We start from the raw sequence: 16253 nt of genomic DNA on the forward strand, positions 1-16253 counted from the left end.
TTTGCAATCATACTTAAGTGGAAATGTTAAACTTGGTGCAGATAAATTAATCACTGCTATTACTGCCTCCAGAGTTACACGCAGTGCTTTAGACTACTAAATGACATACTAAACTAACATTAATTTGCCAACGAAATGTTTCGGCATTTGGCAACGGAGGTAACAAAGTGAAAGGCTGCATTATATGTCCTGCATGAAAAAGCTTGTGATCAATTTGCTGTCACAGATCATTTAGCAGACAACAATGACCCAGGAGGAAGGAAACTGTCAACACACTGTCTCATGAAAAAAACATACACCATCTTCAGGCACAATCGTCTCCATTGTTTTTTTTTCTGTTTAACGACGACCCATGACCCTCTCCCCTCCCGATGGTGTCCTGTTCAATTTCAAACTGTTAGCCTTCAGGGGCTGTCTTTGCTTCCCCCAGAATAATTAAAAATATTACCCTAAAAGGTATAACTTTAGTATAGTTTGAATATACACAGCACAATATCTTTTTTTGTGTGAGGAAGATCAGCCCTGAGCTAACATCCATGCCAATCCTCCTCTTTTTGCTGAGGAAAACCGGCCCTGAGCTAACATCTATTGCCAATCCTCCTCCTTTTTTTCCCCTTTTTCTCCCCAAAGCTCCAGTAGATAGTTGTATGTCATAGGTGCACATTCTTCTAGTTGCTGTACGTGGGACGCTGTCTCAGCATGGCCAGACAAGCGATGGGTCAGTGTGAGCCCGGGATCCGAACCGGGGCCGCCAGTAGTGGAGCATGCCCACTCAACCGTCAAGCCACGGGGCCGGCCCCAGAATGTCTTAAACATTTGGGAATATTTGCATTTTCAATTCTATAAAGAAAACAGCCCCTTAAAATAAGAGAACAGTAACTATTGTATTATTATTCAGAAAAACTACTAAGTTTACAGGGATACATACAGTATAAAAATACATGTGTTTATAGTTTCAACCAATGACAGGAATTTATTGAGTATTATCATTGGCATTATGAATATGAAAAAGTAGAAGAAGTAATTTTAAACTGAACATCGGAGCTTTTTATCCTATTGGGAAAATGATATATACCTGAACTAGTAAATAGAATAGTGTTACATATTAACATAATAAAGTGCTACATCATTTAACACAGACCTTTGGAGACTACGGTGACAGACACTTCTTTGGCAGTGGCAGTAAGCAAAAGAGGTTGGAGGAGGGAGCTGTAACTTTGTTTCAGAGCCATTAGGGAAAGAGTCACTTGGGATATGGCCTTGGAAGAAAGGAAAGAGGCATTGTAGGCCAGGGGAACAGTACTAGCAATCGCTCAGATGGGAAGGAGCGTGTGTATGCATGTGTACACACAGACGATGTTGGGGGAAGAGCTGATAATAACAAGATAATTGACTAGAGTGCAGAGTTCCAATTTCAGAGGAATTGAAACGATAAAAATAAGTGAAACGAGGCAATGCAGGGTCTTCAGATTTAGGCAGAGAATGGGTTAGAGTCGATTTGGTAATCTTGATTTATTAGGTGATAGAGAGTAATGAGAAGGTCTGGAATAAGGCAAGTAAATTATGAAATCAGCGTTTGAGTAGGAGTTTGCTCTGGCATTAGGAAGCAAAGTGGGTCATATGAGAGACTAAATGCAGGAGGACCAGTTGGGAAGTAAATGCAGTAATTCAGGCAAGAGATGCTGAGAGCTAATACTCAGGCGAGAGCAAAGATTATGAAGGGGAGGAGAGGAACCTATGACAACGCTAGAGAATTGACCAGCCCAGTTGCCTGAGAGAGTGTGAGAAGTGAAGGAATTTGAGGGTCAAATATTCTCCTAAAGCCCAGAAGACCAGTTAGTTTTGCTGTTAGTAGAAAGCATCTAGAGAAACTGAAGTGAAATATGAGTTTAATTTTAAACATGGGTTGTAGGTGATGACCTCTAGGAGTGTGATTGAGAAACCGGGGCTGGAAATAAGAGATTTGGGTCAAATCAACATAACGGGTGATAGATGACACCATTAGGGAAACCAGAGTCCAAAAGAGTAAGTGTTTAGAAAAGAAAGAGCAGAAACTAATTCATAGTCAAGAGGAGCCGGTGAAGGAAACAGAAAGGACTGCGAAGGGAAGGCGAGAACGGTGGTAGAAGCAAAGCTTAACGACTAAATCTCGACACATCTCTGGACATTTAGTCATGTTGTATCCTGACTAAGAGCACAGGCTCTGGCATCAGCCGGCCTGGGTCAAAACATACTGGCACCACTACTTATTAGCCGTGTGACCCTGGGCACGTTACCTAACCTCTCCACTCTTGTTTCCAGAGACAGAACTTTGTCCAGCCATGGTTGTGAGCCTTCGATGAAATCATGCACGAAAAGAGCCAGGTAGGAGGTTTATCGCCCCCCAGCACTCGGCATCAGCCTGCCTCCTCAATTGCCTCAAATAATATCATCATTTCTCTCCTGCGAACTCTGAACAGCTTCCTAATTGTTTTTCTCTCTCTGTCCTTCCCTATTCCAGGTTATCATGGCTCTGCTTGAAAGCCACATTCGGTTACCCAATTCTACAGGTTGAAGTCTAAGCACTATCAAATAGAACTCGAGGTTCTTCACCATCTGGCCACGCCAACCTCTTCTTCCATTGTCCGTCGGCACATCCAGGGGCTCCATGGCACGGATCTTCCTGACGACCCTGAGTGTACCAGAGTTACACTCCTGCGCCTGTGCAAAGCAGTTCTATCTAGAGACTCTCATGCCCTCTCTGCCTGCCACACTCTTACTTATCACAGTTCCCGCCCAATAAAAATATTATGTACATGCAGGTTGTGACAGGGGACACTGGATGCCTCCATTCTTCTCCTGCACAAGGCACTGGGTCTGATGGAACTGACCCCATCCCTGGCTCTAAGTCAGGGCCTGATGGACTTAGGGCTGTCTAGTCAAGGTAACTAGTTTAGGGACTAGAACCTGACCCAAAAAGATCCCATCAGAGTGAAATTTAGTCTAGCTTTCTAGTACATCTTGATATCTGGGAGTGTCAATCCTCTTTGTTCTTCTTCAAGACTGCCTTGTTATTCTAAATTCTTTGTATTTCTGGATACATTTTAGAACCACTGTGTTAATTTCCAGAAAAACACCCTGCTGAGATTTTGAATGAGATTGAATTGAATCTATAGATTAATTTAGGAAGAACTGACATTGTAATAACATTGAGTCTTTTCCAAGTTACAAACATTGTACATCTCTTTTTCTTTAGGTCTTTTAAAATTTCTCCCAGATATACTTTGTGGCTTTCAGTATAGATGTCTTATTCATCTTTTGTTACATTTTGATGCTGTTGTAATGATATTTCTAAAATTTCACTTCCTATGTGTTGATTGCTAGTATATAAAAATATAGTTGATTTTTTAATGTTCATCTTGTATCCAGGGTCCTTGCTTAATTCACTTATTAATTTTCAAGCTTTGTTTATTCATTTGGATTTTACTATGTATATAACCCTGTTATCTGTGAATAAAGATGGTTTACTTCACCCTTTTCAAACTTCATAACTTTTATTTCTTTTCCTTGCTTGTTGTGCTGGCTGGGTCCTCCAGTACGATGTTGAATAGAAGTGGTGATAAAGGACATACTTGTCTTGTTCCTAAACTCAGAAGAAAAGCACCAGCATTTCACATTTAAGTATAAGGTTGGCTGTTGAAGTTTTGTAAATTCCCTTTTTAGAATAAGGAAATTCTCTTCATTCCTAGTTTGCTGAGAATTTTTATCATGAATGGGTGTTAAATTTTAGCAAATATTTTTTCTACATTCATTGAGATAATTTTATGTTTTTTTTCCTTTATTTGGTTAACTTGGTAAGTTACACTGATTGCTCTTCAGATTTGAAACCAACCTGGCTTTCCTGAACTAAAGCCCACCTAGTCATGATGTATTATCCCTTTTATGGATCAGTGGATTCAGTTTGCTAATATTTTGATTAGGACTTGTGTGTCTATGTTTATGACAGGTATGTATTGGCCTATAATTTTTCTTTCTTGTAATAATGTTCTCAGATTTTAGAATCAGAGTTTGGAAGACTGGAAGTATACTGATTTTCTCTATTCACTGAAAAGTTTGAATATCTCTTTTCAAAAAGTTTTCTCATTTTGAAATAACGTTAGATTTATAAAAGAGTTGTAAAGATAGTTGAATACTTTTTAAAAATCAACGTTATTGAAGTATAATTTACAGTAAGTAAAATGCACAGTTTTAAGTGTACAGATTGATAAGTTTTCACAAAAGAGTACACCTGCATAACCACGAGCCCAAACAAGATATAGAATATTTTTATTACTCTACAAAGTTCCCTCCTGCCCCTTCCCAGTCAGTCTCCCTTCACACTTCAGGCAGTCACTGATCACTACAGATTAGTTCTGCCTGTCCTAGGACTTCACATAAACTGAACCACACAGTATGTACTCCTGTATTACTCTGGGTTTTTTCACTCAGCATAACGTCTGCATTACTATACCATGCTGTTGCATGTATCAACATTTCGTTCATTTTTATTGCTGAGGGTATTCAATTTATGAACATAACATGATTTATTTATTTATTCAACTGTTGATGGACATTTTAGTTGTTTCCAGTTTGGGATATTATGAATAAAGCTCCTATGAACATTTGTGTACATGTCTTTTTGTGAATATGTATTTTCATCTCTCTTAGGTAAATTCTTAGGAGTGGAATGACTGGATTACAGGGCAGGTGAACATTTGATGTTATAAGAAATGGCTAAACTGTGTTCCAAGCTGGCTGTGGGCGTGTCAAATGGCACAATAACATACAGCCATGTAGCAGAGTCCCGGCGACTCTGCCTCCTTGCCACCGACTGGATTGTTAGTTTCAACCAGTGGTGCACTCTTCCCATCTCCCCCATCTCAGAAACCACAGCAGCACCCAACCAGTTCAACCCAAAACCTAGCAATAATCCTTGATTCCACTTTCTCTCATGCCCTACATCTAATCAAACCAAGCCCTGAATCCATCCACTTCATCCTCTTTCCTCCCTCTCCAGATCTGCGCCCTCAGTCCTAGACTGAACACCATCATCTCTCCCCTGGTCCACTAAAATAACCCAATAACTCTCTCCTCGCTTCCTTCTTAGATCCATCACAATCCATTCCCCACACTGCAGTTAAAGGAGGCCTTTTAAGATGTAAACCTGATTATGTCTTTCCCCTTCTGAAAAGCTGTCCAGCTGTGTCCCAATTCCTGCTGCAAGGCTAATAAAATCCAAATTCCTTACGGAAGTGATGTGGCCCTGCCTACATCTCCTGCCTCACCTCCTGCCCGGCTCCTCTTCCCCCTGCTGGGTTCCAGCCACGTGGCTTTCTTTCTGCTGCTCTAACACATCCAGTTGAGGGTCTGTGTACTAGTTATTCTCTCTGCCTAGAAACTCAGGGTACCTGGGAGATATCACTCTCTCCCAACTTTTCACTCCTTTTTTTCTTTTAATTCACAAATCTCGATTTTTCAAGAAAACAACATCTACAGGGTAATCTCACCATGGTTCCTGAGTCACCTCTGACTAAAGTTATAACTAAATCTTTCTCCCAGACATTTCACAGCCCTGTCAGCAGTGCTGGGGCCTTCATGTTGCCACCCGGCTACCTCGCTGCCTGTCTGATGAGACTCCGTGTCCCACACAAAGCACCAAAGGGCCAGCATTTTCTCCCCAGAACAGGGCTCTCCTTCTTCCCTCTGTGCCGACTCAGCACCAAGCATCGCGCCCAGTTCTGACCACCTGACTGAGAATAACCACTGCCAACATTTTGGTGTCAGTATTTTGTGTGTTCCTTCCAGGCCCCCCTCACACGCTCACTGCTTCTGCCTGAGAAGATCCCACCATTGCTGCTGGCTGGGCCTCATCTGAGGGTTGGGGGATGCACAGGGTCAATGCTCTTGCTGCCACATCCCAGTTAATCCCTCTGTCAGCTGTCCCAGGTCTTCTAACATTCTCAGGCACAGAGCCCCCTGATGTGACGCTGTCTCACGTTCTGGGACAGAGCCCTCCCCGAGGGCTCCTTCTTCAACGTGCTGTTCTGATTTCAGTCTCTTGGGAAAATTTTACTGTTATTAACCCACTAAGATGATCCTTGTTCGGGAGCATGGTTAAGTATTCATTATTATTCTCTTTTAATATTAAAAAGATAACGTCTAGGATTTGGGCAGGAGGGCAAACAACAGTAGATGCTGAGATTACCATCTGAAACCAGAAGCCCAATCACAGCAGACACTAGCTCACACTGAAATGACCAGGTGTCATTTAGTCTTCACAGCAGTCCTATAAGGTTGGTACTATTATTGTTACCATTTCACACATGAAGAAACTGAGACGAAGAGAAGTTAACTGACTTGCCGTAGTCTCACGTTTGGTAAATGGAAAAACTGGGATTCTTGCACTTGCTATGCTAGACGGCCTCTCAGTGTGTGTGTGTGTATGTGTGTGCGTGCGTGTGTGTAAGACCATATGTAATATTTCATAACCCACTCTTTTTACCTACTTTTAATAAGTCTGCAGAATCACGTCTGAAAGATACTTTTTGGACATTATATGGCTAAACCAAAATGTAGCTAATTAATTCATTTTGTTGGACTTTCTGTTTTCAATTTTTCATTTTAAGCAATTCTATGATTAACATTCTTGTAATCTATCTTTATGCACTTGTTTGACTATATCCTTAAAAATAAATTTCCAGAAGTGGAAGTGCTGTGTCAAAGGCATGCATTTATTTTAGAACTTTTAATATGTAATGGAAACGTCATAATATGTGTCTCTATCCCTCAGGTTTTGTCTTGTGACTGCCCCTTTAAACGATTTAGCCACCCGCCCCCATCCCCCCATACGCATATTTAGCATTCTGACCTTCTCTGTCTCATTCTCCTCTCTTCTCTTGATTATCTAGCAACCAACCCCCTTTCCCCTTCCCTGCTTTGGTTTTATATCTCAGCTCCTGATACACTTTGGTTGCCCCCGGCATTTCTGATTCATTTTTCCTTTTTATTCTGGATGTCAAAACACCTTCATTTGGGTCAGGTTGTGGGAAATATGCCCTCTTCTGTCTCCATGCTAGTCCCTCTGCCTGGAACACCCTTCTCCTCTTGTCTGCAGGTGAATTCCTATTCTACCTGTAGAAATCACCTCAGGCACCACTTCCTGCATGAAGGAAGCTGGCCTTTACGTGCCCACCAAGCTTTAGTAAGGTATTTCTCCCTCTATGCTCCCAGCTTCTTGATCTTATCTCTATAACAGCACTTACTATACTGTAGGTGTTAATGTAATACAACAATTAACAGGCATGGCCCAATAAAAAGTTGGATTGCATTTAACAGAGGCGGAACTAGTGACAGATGACTTGGTTAAAAAGTGAAGGACTCTAAAGGAGGCCTGGAAAAAATTAAAAGCTACAGGGGAAGAGGTGTCTGCTCAGTATGACTCATTTTGAATGTGATTCCATCTGACCTTACCATTCCCCAGTTAGCCATGATCCTAATATTTGCCCTTGGCATCCCAAGAACATCCTCTGGTAGTTGATGCTCCTATATGGTCCTGTGGGACCGACAGTCAGACATTCTCTTTGCACTGTCTCTTCCTCAGAGGGGAGCTCCTAATACTAGTGTATGAGTCCCATGAGATCAGAGATCACACGTTATCCAGGTGTGTGTCCCCGACCCTGGAGCACCGGGCCTGGCACTGAGCATATGCTCAGTGAATGCGTTTCAGTAAGGGAATAAGTAGCCTGCAGAGGCTGCCCCAGACCTTGCCGTGTGGTATCTACAGCCCATGTGCAAACATCCCAGATGACAAGCCCGAGCTTAAACCACCTTCAGTTACTGCACATCAACTGGAGCCCCCAGTCTCTATTCTACCCAGCTGACCGGACTTCGCCTAAGTTTTGTTACATCTTTTGGAAACAAGGTTTCAATCACCTGTCCATGCCTCTGGAATCCGTTTCCATAGCCAGGTCAGTTCCCCCAGCTCCTGAGCCGTGTAAAGTTCTAGCATGTGGGGCTAGACTGACCATGCTAAGAGCAGCATCTCTCCTTGAATAATTCCTGCAAGACCCCATTGTGGATGCTCTATGTGAAAACTAATAGCTAGACATAATTGTTACTGCCCAATGTGGGGCCTTCTGCTCGCTACAAGACATGCCAGTAGTCAAGAGGCAAGGTGGAGGAGAGAAAGGACATTTTTATTACAGCTTGCTAGCAAGAGGGAAGATGGCCGACTCATGTCCAAAAGAACCATCCTAAGGGGGCACGAAATCTTACAGCAGTTGTATAGGCCAGTGGGTTACTGGGGAGGGGGTTAGGAATGTTGACCTTCTGGTGTTACAGACTGGGGAGTGTCACACCAGATCTTTCAGTTTTCACTGATGATGGCTATCAGCATAGATTCTCTGTTCGGGGGTCATCACATTCCTAAGGAACTCAAAAAAGCAGTTATCATCTTATCGCAGCTGGGAGATACATGAACAAGCAGGGGTCATAAAATCTACAGAGCAGTGAGATCTCCTGGAGGGTGCATATCCAGCTGGGTTGGTTTCTCAGAGGTCATTCAAAGTTACAATAGAGTTTTTCTTTTCTACAATATGGCTTCCCTTATGTCAACCTTGTCTTCAGCCAGTATCATAATGAGCTTTATCCCATAACGAAGGTACCGGGGTGAACACTCAAGTTCATAGACACATAGCAAACTGCAGCCTGGTGTGTACCAGGAGTGTAGAGAATCACTGAAATCTAGACTCTTGCTTCAACTGAGTCTAGAGATCTCTGCAGAGATTTCAGGCTAGCACTAGGTGAGCACCACAGAGCAGACCTGACTCTGGCTTCCTTTATCTGTGGTGTGGTTCAGAGGACCGCAGAAGTTCTGGTCTGCTCTTATGGCCTTATCAGTAAATGCTGGCGGTGCATTGTTATGCAAATAATTATCCCACATATAGAAAGAAGTTTGTGATATTCTAGGCACAATCATGTTTACAGGTGATAAAAGAGTGTTTATGCATCCAATAACTATTCCTCACACGTCTATTTTGTACCAGCATGGTCAGCTGCTTCTCTCCACAGTGATGAGTTTAAGGGGCAGCAACGTCCTCTACTGAATCCCAGCCTAGGGCACTGTTCACTGGGTTCTGCTCGCCTTCCTGCGATTCTCCAATTCTCTCACCAACAGAAGCCTCTTAAGTTATCTAATTTACTCAACTTCTACTCGAGGAAACCTGAGCTGAAGCAAGTATTAGTTCAACTTGAGTTAATCGGCTGTTTTCTACATCTGACTGACTATCAAATTAAGGCTGATGGAGATGCCGCAGAACCACGTGTGAGGATATTGACCTAGACCTTGCTGCGGTGTTCAAGGCTGAACTGATGCCACATCATCAGGGTGTCTCTCAGACTGTGCAAGGGCTTAAGCCCTAACTCTCACCACTTTCTCCTAGAATCTTATCTTCTCCTAAATTGCTCGGATTTTTGCAGTCTAGAATGGTTTCTGCTCATTATGTTGACAACACAGTTTTTCCTTTTCAACAATAAAAAATAAAAATTAAAAGAATAGGCAAGTTCATAGAGTTACTTTCAATTTTAATTCAATAGCCTAGGAAGAATTCAATAATTTTCCACATTCTTCCTGAAAACAACATTTTAGAAAGGTATTCTAAGAGGAAAAGATATCTACTTCCTTTTCTAAGTTAAAAAAAATAAAAATTCAATTATGATAGAAAATACAAACAATTTAAATCAATAGTCCTTCTAGTACGTAAATCGACATAGAATTATTTAAAGAAAAACTTACCTGATAACTTTGTCTGGGTCTTTAGGTAACTCAGAGCTGCCATCTTTCACTGTAAAGAAAAATATGAAAGACCTCTAGTTTACGTGCAAGATTGAAAATATGGCTTTATGTGCACTCTTTCCAAAGCCTCAATAAAATGGTAACAAAGGGGAAAAAATAAGGTATAAAACCTCAAGGAGAGCAAAAGAAAGATGGCAAGAACATTTTTCAAGACAGAAAGCAGATGTTAAGTGGAAGTGTCTTAGTGGCCATGGAAATTTGAAACCTAACCACATGACGAGGGGAGGGTGATAGAAAGCAAGCAGATTTGCACTTCAGAACACGAGAAACACTTTAGGAATTGGAGGTACCAGATACTCTGAAGGGTGAGAGGTACAGCACACACACCAAGGACTCACACCCTCATGCTGTTCAACCAGTCAGCCACCACTGCCCAGGCAGGAGGGAGGATGTCTAATCTCTGGAGAAACTGAGTCACTCAGACTCGGGCCTGGAGGACACCAGGCTCAAAGCAGAACCAGAGTACAGTAAGGGACTGAAAGCAGGGGACAAATCAAATAAACCAGATTGAATAGGTAAGATTGCTTACTCTCTGCCCTTTCCCGCTCCAAGAGCATAAGCAGCCAGCAGCCGTCTCCAGGCACAAGACTGGAGGCTTGACCTCAGGAGAAAGAGCCAAGCCTGACTAACAGTACGGCCAGGTCCTCACTGAATAATCCCATAACGAAACAAAACCATCAACGAGTCCAGTCTTTTCAAAGATCGATTTCCAGTCACCATATGTCCATCAATGGACACTGAAAGATCACTATGCATTTGAGTAAAGCCAATATCATGAACAGTAACAACCAAAACAAAGGAACAGGGAGAAAAATAGAAGCATACTCTTCTGGATATCTTCCAGAATAGAGAACAAAAAACAAAGAGACAGATAGTAGGAGAAAATAGATTTTTAAAAATTAGAAGATCAGAGGGCTAGCCCTGTGGCCTAGGGGTTAAGTTCAGTGAGCTCTGCTTTGGTGCCCCAGGTTTGGTTCCTGGGCACGGACCTACACCACTCGTAGGTGGCCGTGCTGTGGTGGCGACCCACACACAAAATAGAGGAAGACTGGAACAAATATTAGCTTAGTGCAAATCTTCCTCAAGCCAAAAAAAGAGGAAGACTGGCAACAGATGTTAGCTCAGGGTGAATCTTCCTCAGGAAAAGAAAAAAAATTAGAAGATCAGATCAGTAGCTCCCATATCCAAATCTTTGGATATTTAGAAGAGGAAAATGGAGGGGAAATAAATTATAAGAGAAATCACCTAAAAAAATGTCCAGAACTAAAGGATTAGAGTTTGAGATTTAAACAGCCTATGGAATGCCCTACATGATGAATGGGGAGGGGAAAAGAAACCCAAAAAACTACACCAAGAAACATCACCAAGAAATTTCAGATCATTGGGAATAAAGAAAAGATTTAAAAAGCTTCCATAAAGAAAACATAGCCCATGTGAAGAATTGGACATCTGAATGAAATCAGACTTCTCAAGAGCAACGCTAGAAACTAGAAGGTATTAGCGTATTTACAATTCTGAGAGAGAATTATTTCCAAACTGAAAATTAACCAAATTGTGAACATGTGAGAGGGGAATACATACATTTCTCGGCCTTCAAAGTCATAAAAGGTGCAGCTCTCATGTACTAGGAAACTTCTAGAAGATGTGCTCCAAGCACATGAAGGAACAAACCCACCAAGAGGAACATGAGGGACGGAGCAGGAGCTCCAGTCCAAGAGGTGGGCAGGAGGGTCGTCCCCGATACCTGCAGAGAACTGTCAGCTCCGAATGGAGGAGGAGGGTGGACAGAGCGCCACGAGGAGCAAGTCTACACAGGGAACGGCAGCGCATTGAGTACGGGGAGTCGTTCTACAGCTTTGTCAGCAAGTTCAGGGGACAAGTAGATGGTAGATATTAAAAACAAAAAAACAAAAAAGCAAAAACAACAACAACAAAAAAAGGGAATGAAAAACCAGGCCATTGGTACAAGAAAAGAAAAATAATCATTCATGGCTTATCTGTGACGAATATTTACTAACCGATAGTAATGTAACTAAACTATATTAGAGGATGGGGGAGAGAAAAATGTGGGTGGAAATGGCAGTATAAAAGCCAAATCTTTATATTCCAGAAGAAGCCTGTAAGTAATATCTAAAACTGAAAACCCCAGAAATATTAGTATAGAATAAATTTAGAAATATGATGGTAAATTCCAGAAGAAACAGCTAAATGTGTTGAAAGCTGTTGGTACCTTGGGGGGTAGGCAGCACTCAGCAATGGAAGGTGTGGCTTCCAAGGTCTGCTATATTTCATTAAAAAACAATTTGTATTATTTGTCTTTTAAAGCTATGAACATACATTTTTTTGATAGAAAATAAGTACTTAACATTTTTAGTTAAAACAGGAACTTAGAGACTTTGCTAAAATGTTACTGGACAAGGGGGCCGGCCCAGTGGCACAAGCGGTTAGGTGCGTGTGCTCCACTGCGGCGGCCTGGGGTTCGCTGGTTCGGATCACGGGTGCACACCGACGCACTGCTCCACAAGCCATGCTGTGGCGGCATCCCATATAAAGTGGAGGAAGATGGTCACAGATGTTAGCCCAGGGCCAGTCTTCCTCAGCAAAAAAAAAAAAAAAAAGAGGATTGGCAGATGTTAGCACAGGGCTGATCTCCTCACAAAAAAAGAAAAAAAAAAAGTTACTGGACTACCTGGTGCAATGAAATACAAACAGGAAAAAAGAAGTTTGTAACTCCAGCACATAGATCCACACACACCACCCCGGTAAACTCAGGTTTTCTGCGTGTCATGACATCCGTAGGTAATAGGCTCTCTGCGACGATACTGGAATCATCAACAACAGAATTGGGGCTGAACCACGGTGCTGAAGCCCCTGGGCTTTAACCAGCAAGCCGCGCTGCTGGACTAAATTTCTTTCTCCCCCGACATCCAGAAAGTATATTTTCCAGGGGAAAGGGTATTCCTACACTTAACAACAACAAATGCTCCCTCTAAAAAGAAAAGTAACCAAAACCTGAAATCCTCTGAGACATCACCTGCTTCAACTGTAGAAACAATTTTCTTTAAAATTGTTCTATTGTCATGAGGATTTGAGAAAAAAACAACAGTGAAAGAATTGGGAGCTTGCACTGAAGAAGAATCAAATGCTTATGACGACATCTTCCTAACCACAGGCAGAATGGGATGCATTTGCACAATTATCAGGTTTTTAGAAAGTATATAATGCAAATTAGTATTATAATCTCCCTAATATTTCTGTAATTCTTCTCTATTCTTGTATCTGTCAGTTATTATATTATATGTAGTTTAGATACGTATCTGAAACTTAGAACAATTCTCCTTCAACAGAAGCTACAGGAATACACCTGGCTAAGAGGAAAATTATGACTTCAGGCTTGGCTACTATTACTCGGTTTTACTATTTTTATCTTCTTGTATTTTCTTTCAACCAAAAATTTTTTAAATTATATGAACCCTATGTTTTGAAATGTCAAAACAAACATGATAAACAGAAGATAAGTATTATTTGATCATATAACCACATAGAAATAAAAATTCACTAGGACAAACTGAAAAAAAACAAGGACATATGAGCTTATATGAAATCCCTTCATAACGAATTAGAATCTAGGAGGCAAAACCATTGTTACGCCTTGTCTCCTTCCAGACCTTTCCTCCTCCCTCCTCCAAGTTTTCATAAATGAATGGAAGTATAATTTGGAAGGTCCTTGAAAGATCCGCTTGTCCAACTCCCGACACTGGGCAAGAAGCTCTATGACATTCCTGAAGAACAGCCATTAAACTCTGCTAAATGAACCCTGGTTACAGAAGCATCCCTCTAGTGATGGCGGCTCACCACTTGCCAACATGGCCTTGCCCATTCTTAAGCAACTTGAATTGTTAGAAAACCCTTCCTCCTGTTTGGCCACCTGAGACCGGGATGGACTTTACTATTAGGGATGCTGCAACTACGTCTCGTGGCATTTGCTTCTAGGAAAGATCACTTAGGCATCCCACTGACTATACAATTTACTGTCCAAACTGGAACACAGAGAGAGAGTACCAGAAATAGTTATAGCAGGACTGCACCAGGCAGTCTGGTGTATGTGAGCACCCCAACATAAGTAAGGGAGACAGGCTCCAAGCCACAGGGAGAAGAGGCTGCCAGGATACGGGAAGATCACCAAGGCATCCACCTACTGGGTTTGAGCTCAGAGCTTGGTGCGTTCTTGTTAACAGACCAAGGCAAAGGCCTAGCTGTTCAGGCAAAGAATAGATGTCATGGAAAGTTTGGGGAAGGAGAGACATTTGCATGTCTGCATACCAAATACCAGATTCAGGCTTAGGATAACAAAATTAATTCCAGACCATTGATTATGAGGAAAAAGTCCCAGTATATTCAAGGTATGTTTGGCACAAGGCAGGGCCAAGCCTGCCTATTCTGGACTTCGGTGGCTACAAGCCAGCAGGCCTGGGAAGCTACGACCGACTTGTAGCTTCAACATTAGTCCTGCTTTAGTTTTTTGGAGCAACCGAGAAGTAATTTCCCTTTTCTATAGGAAATCCCTTCAAATATTTGAAAACAGCTTTTACAATTGCCTTTTATTTTTTCTTCAATTAGCTAAACATATATAGTTTCTTCAGCCACAGGAGATGTGATGCTCCACAGTGAGCATGGTATTGTTCCAGAGGCGGGTCCACCAGACCAGGGCAGGTAAAATCATCGTATACATACGCTGAGTAGAAGGACACTTTCTACTATTGGTTCACATGAAGCTTGTGATCAAATAGCTCCCCAAGAACTTTTTCATAGAATAAAATTCTGCTACCAAGTCAGGTCTCTTCCATTCTGTACTTGGAAATTCTAATTCTTTGATCCCAAGTGAATGACTTTATGTCCATCTCATTACACTCGGGGGCACAGGGAAGTGGGAATGCCCAGGCTGGAGCACTGGCTCTGCACTCGCTGCGTGTGGCCTCGGGCTAACCCATCATCGCTGACCCTCGGCTTCCTCACTGAGGAAGAGGCTGAGGGTCAGACGAACAAACGTGTGTGAAAGCACGTTGTAAGCTATGAAGTAAAATTAGGATCTAAGCGTATGTGTATTTTTTCATTGATTCCATCTCCAAATTTTTATTCAACCCCTACAGCCAGAGACGACTAGGCTGAGCACTGGGGATACAGTTCCAGCCTATAATTAATGCTGCCAGAGATGATTTAATTAGCCGCCTCTTGAGTTTCTCATTTATACAATTAACTCTCTGTTCCAGTTTTATGTTATGTAAAAATATGATAATAATTCCTTCTGTGCACTTTCTAGATATCCTTATTAATATAGTAATGTACAGGAGAGATGATTCTTGGAGCATTCTAGCAGGCACCTGTTTTCCGGTGTTACCGGTAATTAATTCTCATTGGATGCAGTTTTTCACAGAAATTCACATGGTACCAAACAACCGTCTAACTCAGAGTGATCGGGTTTTCCGCACTTCTTCATGTCCCCCCATAGCAGCTGTCTCTACTGGATCAAGACGCTTTCCCTATGAAGCTGCATAAAATCTTTCTCTTCATGGCACCCTAGGCTACCACTCCCAGTCTGGCTGAGACGGCAAACAAGCTGATAACTGTTTACTGTCTTGGATTTCCACATATTTCACCAATATAAATAGAGAATATAGTGAAAACCTGCCAAAGTACTATTTGCCTTGTTGCTCATTTGCTGAGTTATTTGGCAATTTGGGCGGCTTTGCTGTCTTGGGTGATGGCAAAGTTGGAGAACTGGAAGGAGTGAAGGGTGACGTCTGCCCAACAGGGGGAAGAAAGAAAGGGCCAACTTCTCTTCAGGTTTCTTTTCACCCTTTCTCTCTGTGGGGCAAACACAAAATCTATTGCACAGAATAATTTACTATAGAAAATTCTTTAAAACCAGTTTCTGAATTTCCATTCACCAGAATATGGACATAGCTTTGTTACAGAATATTTCTGTATGATGACAGTATTGTAGGGCTCAATGAAAGGTTAAGTGGTATGTATCATTCATTCATTCATTCATTCCACAAATATTGACTGAGTGCAGAGGATACAGCAGTGGATGCTACCGTATTCTGGTAGGTCAGAAATGTGATCCAAGTGAACCAGGACAACTTCTGTGTGTACAAACCAGCCTCCAAACTGTCAGGGAAGGTTTGAGGAACTCCGCAAAAATCATGACATGTTTGAAGATATGGAGGAAGATGCCTGATCAACAGCGCTTGATTTGCATCAGAGCCAGAAGCCCGGTGGAGGAGCACTTGAACTCGGTCACAATTGTACAGAACGAGCTAATGGCCTGGCAGGTCCCAGAAGGAGGCTGGAGAAAGAGACAACAGACGTCTGAGAGTAA

General features: G+C 42.0%; 1 protein-coding gene across 3 annotated transcripts in view; it reads right to left on the minus strand.

Moving 5' to 3' along the window:
- UBE2U (ubiquitin conjugating enzyme E2 U) overlaps positions 1-16253 on the minus strand; it is a 53122-nt gene that overhangs the window by 24091 nt on the left and 12778 nt on the right. For 2 of the 3 annotated variants that reach the window (XM_087420297.1, XM_087420289.1), the window contains exon 6: positions 9812-9860. The exons of the other annotated variant lie outside the window; for it this stretch is intronic. In XM_087420297.1, the coding sequence (XP_087276423.1) occupies positions 9812-9860 (49 nt within the window). The remainder of the gene's footprint in view (positions 1-9811; positions 9861-16253) is intronic. 3 annotated transcript variants of the gene reach the window in all.

The sequence above is a fragment of the Ceratotherium simum genome, chromosome 2 (genome assembly GCF_057802395.1).
Source record: "Ceratotherium simum simum isolate JZ-2026a chromosome 2, ASM5780239v1, whole genome shotgun sequence".
NCBI lineage: Eukaryota > Metazoa > Chordata > Mammalia > Perissodactyla > Rhinocerotidae > Ceratotherium > Ceratotherium simum.